Source organism: Primulina huaijiensis, unplaced genomic scaffold (genome assembly GCF_012295235.1).
Source record: "Primulina huaijiensis isolate GDHJ02 unplaced genomic scaffold, ASM1229523v2 scaffold32015, whole genome shotgun sequence".
In the NCBI taxonomy this organism is placed as follows: domain Eukaryota; kingdom Viridiplantae; phylum Streptophyta; class Magnoliopsida; order Lamiales; family Gesneriaceae; genus Primulina; species Primulina huaijiensis.
This window is the reverse complement of record NW_027357518.1, coordinates 128,368-132,299: the sequence shown is the minus strand read 5'-3', so window position 1 is coordinate 132,299 and position 3,932 is coordinate 128,368. Positions and strand designations below refer to the sequence as shown.

Below are 3,932 nucleotides of genomic sequence, written 5' to 3'. Positions count from 1 at the left end.
ATATATATATATATATATATTTATTTATTTATTTATTTATTTAAAAAAAAAAAAAGAAAGCAAAGTTCGATAGTTCATAATAGAAATGACAGCTGATCACAAAAATCTCCACAGGGCTCGAAAGTTTTTGTGCTTTTTGTTATTCGATCCACCGTCTTCGAAACGAACAGGTGACGAAAAACTACAGGCTGAAATTTGCACCTTTATATGTGCCGGATGAAAAAAATGCAAAAAAAATGACATATTGATGCAAGTAAAAACACATAAAATAAGAAAACAAGTAACAGAATTCTTACACGAACATGATACACAAATAGCTGCGAAACATCAGTAATACTAAAATCGTTACTGTGGTTGCAACCAAACACTTATTTGATCTCTAAATAAAAGTCAGTTCAAATCATCAGAAACATGTCTTTAATATGGGACGACGGATTCTATGAGTTCTTGAAGAGGAGCAAGTTCCTTCTTGTCTATCAGCATGAATTCCTGCATAATTAAAGTAATCTTCATCAAAGAAACTGCGAAGAAAAAGGAAGGGATAAAAAACCAAGAATCTCAAGAATGAACAAGTAGGGTTGAGCATAGCTGAGTAGAAAGAGCCCGGTATTTTCATATTCGAGCTCGATATCTAACTAGCTGGCTCTAAGCCCAAAAACAATCTAAAGCTAAACTGATTGTTTACACAGAAAACCAACAAGTGAGAATAAAATAAACTATTTGTCAGATAAAAAATAGATTTTGTTAAGTAATAAAATAGATTTTAAAAAAAGAGCTAGGAAAATTTTGATGATTTCAAGTTGAGTGGTGATGAAAAATATGTTATACAAGGAGATCCCAAGAATAATAAACTTACACAGGTAAATAGTATGAAATGCTTGAAACATGTATTTAGATGTGCCTCCTCCTTGAGACTCACAATCTTCTGAAAATGAGAGTGATATATATGGGCGTACACACGAAACAGTCGTTTAAATATGGTCTTCACAACATCCCTGAAATTTGAAGGAAATGGTGTGCCTACAGTAACCTTTTGTCAGTTAGATGTGTCATCACAAAACAAGATGACAGGTATCTCAAACGAATAAAGATACTACGACCAATGTGTATTCGAGCAGGTGATAGCATGTTCATTCGTAATAAGATATTACTATTACCAAGCTTTTGAGGAAATATAGACTCGTCATCCAATTGGGTTTCAATCCAATCCATTAAATATTCAACATATTTAGGAGCTGAAACTTCAATAGGTTTCTTTATTTGAACCCCATCTGCCCATCTATATTCGTATCTGCAAAAAAATTATGTTTGGTGGCTCAGTAACACTTATGATTTTTAAGTTTCTTCAGAAAGACGGAGATTAGGGGTATCATTGATATTATTATCTGAAAACATATTACTGTGAAACACTTGTCATCCAAAGTAATTGAGACGTACTTGGGGCCGGCTGACATTGTAGGGCAGTTCTCTGGTGTGCAGAACTCTGTGAGGGTTCCGTAAAGGAGGTTCACTTGGTTGAAGAAATCCACAGCTGAAAAGTAAAAAATTAATAATCAAATGGACTTTTTAATTCTGATCCTAAAATTGAGAGCCCATGCGCCAACAAAGGGAAAAAATTAACGCACTCTGTGCATCTGTATAGTTTCCAACATATAATTAGGGTTCATGGAATTACTTAAATTAAAATCCATAAAGATATAATCTTCTAAATTAGGCACGAGATATACAGAAGGTCCAAGTTAAGAGAAGCAGATGGACACAGGGGACTTCAGTTGAGTTTGTAAAAGTTCACAAGCTCATAAACAACTAAAATTGAGCTCAAGCACACACATACTTAAGCTCAACTGAGTTTGAGACAAATTGGGTCGACCGACACGTAAGCAGGCTCTACTCATCTTACGCTTGTAGATTGAAGGGGAGCCCGCATTGCCTCACCATTAAATAAAGACAACATGATGTTTGTTCTTATTGCTGTCTGTTATTTTTTTTCCCATCACTTCTATAAATCAACATTCTTGTACTTCTTGCATGTTCATCTTATATCCAAACCAAGCTTAAAAAGAACGTGAATTCGAAAAAATGAAAAACTTCACAAACACACTTTCCACCTAATTCCAAACACACAAACTGCACACATGCACACACACGCAGAGGGGGAGAAAGAGAGTACTGTTGACAGCAAGCCATTCATTTATATCCTCGCCAGGAGGTAGCCTTACAGCTTCTCTCAAGTTTCCACTACCTAAAGTGGCATCAATATGCTTTCTCAGCTGTGCCCCCTAACAATTGATCATATTGATTAAACAATGCGATGTGGTGGCACGAATTAACTATAAAGGTATGTGGATGGCAAAATGTTGATACAAAGCATTCACATAGCGAGTATAACATGAAGTCAATAAATCGAACTGTGAGGAGTGATGGAATGCGAAAAATGGGGACATGTAAGGAAAAAAAAAGGACATTATAACTACTGTTTTCCAGTGTACATCCTTAACCAAATGAGCATGAAATTTTCATGCACGCAAACTATCCAAAATCAAGTTTCTCTCTTGGCATGCCATCGCTATGCATGGCAAATAAAGTTGATATTTCCTCATAAAATAGAGAAGGGGCACAGGTGTCACATAATCAAAAAAGTACAAAATTTGAAAATCTTGAAAATCAACACTCAGCATCAAAGCTCTCAATTCATAGGAGGTCCAAAGTTAATATCGTTTCTGCCAGCAGAAAGTAGAACTTATGAGAGGTTAAGAAAATGAGTATCCATCATGCTGAAGTTCTTCCACAGGGCATAATTGAGAAACATACAAGGAAACAAAGTTTATATTGCACAAAAATCCACCTTACTGCCTGACGGCGCACTTTTCTTTGGACGGAATGTTTTTTGGCTCCTGTTTAAGAAATCAAAGCAGAGCTCATAAATAACAAGAAGCACCAGACAAAAATTATCAATAACAAATAGAAATATTAAAGATAAAATCATGGGATGAATGAATAAAGATAATTGATACGAAGATCAAGGAAACAGCTAGAAACCAGTTTAGCCCCACGAGAAAATTCGATAAAAGGATTTCTGAAGCACTACCTTCACTTTCTCCATGTATAACATGCAGATGATTACAAATTCTCAGTGTTTAAACATCATTCACAATTAACCAATCTACTAGGACATGTTGTGACATCCAGGTAAAAATTTAACTCTTTAAGTACCATCAGAACTTAAGGATTCAATTGTCCTCCGGACAACAAATGGATCCACTGGCAAATCTCCCAAACAAGCTATGTTTCAATCCCCTTCTTCACAATCATAAAGCTATTAATGCATTCTGTACCCTCAAAACCGAAGGCTACTCCTTCAACATGAACTTTCTCCGTTCAAAAAAATTCAATCTTGGGAGATAAAAATTCATCTTCTTTCTTGATAAATCTATCAAAACATCAAAACAAAAAAGGGAAAAGACAACACAGATCACACAAAAAACCCAGATGGCAATAATAAAGAAAAGTCAAACTCAACAAATTAACATCAACAATACAAAGAATTAACCCAAGAAAAGGACAGATCGGATATAAAACAATCACAAAACGAGATATCGATCAATACAACCCAAATGAAATGTTAATCATGAAACAAAAATCACCTGCCCAGGCCAAAGAGACTCATGGCTCTGGATAGAAAGATGGATGGAAAGGGCGACGAAAGGTGAGATTATTCACACACACAGAGAGGATTATGTTGGCGTATTTATGGGATCGGAACGGTTGTCGTAAATATCAGAGGAAACGTCGAAAAAAGCTGTCCAGCACTGACTTCCCGTCCACTGATAAACAGAACAGAGCAGCGCAGAAATATCCTATTTATTCACTTAAACTTAATTATTTAAAAAATCTTATATCTTCCTTCAAAAAAAAAAAAAAAAAAAAAAAAA

The 3,932-nt window shown here is 35.2% G+C and overlaps 1 protein-coding gene across 4 annotated transcripts; it reads right to left on the bottom strand.

Moving 5' to 3' along the window:
* Positions 1-269: 269 nt before the first annotated feature.
* On the bottom strand, positions 270-3,860 carry LOC140968027 (MOB kinase activator-like 1A). Of its 4 annotated transcripts, XM_073428864.1 has the most exons (8): positions 3,645-3,837; positions 3,214-3,430; positions 2,846-2,894; positions 2,171-2,279; positions 1,438-1,531; positions 1,158-1,291; positions 857-1,020; positions 270-489 (listed from the first exon to the last, which is right to left on the bottom strand). In XM_073428864.1, exons 5-8 carry the CDS (start codon positions 1,452-1,454, stop codon positions 418-420), a joined length of 387 nt encoding a protein of 128 aa, XP_073284965.1. In that variant the 5' UTR covers positions 1,455-1,531; positions 2,171-2,279; positions 2,846-2,894; positions 3,214-3,430; positions 3,645-3,837; the 3' UTR covers positions 270-417. The 4 variants fall into 4 exon arrangements, with proteins under 4 accessions (XP_073284965.1, XP_073284964.1, XP_073284967.1 ...); XM_073428863.1 differs by lacking the exon at positions 3,214-3,430 and having other exon boundaries at positions 3,645-3,860; XM_073428866.1 differs by lacking the exon at positions 2,171-2,279 and having other exon boundaries at positions 3,645-3,838.
* Positions 3,861-3,932: the final 72 nt, after the last annotated feature.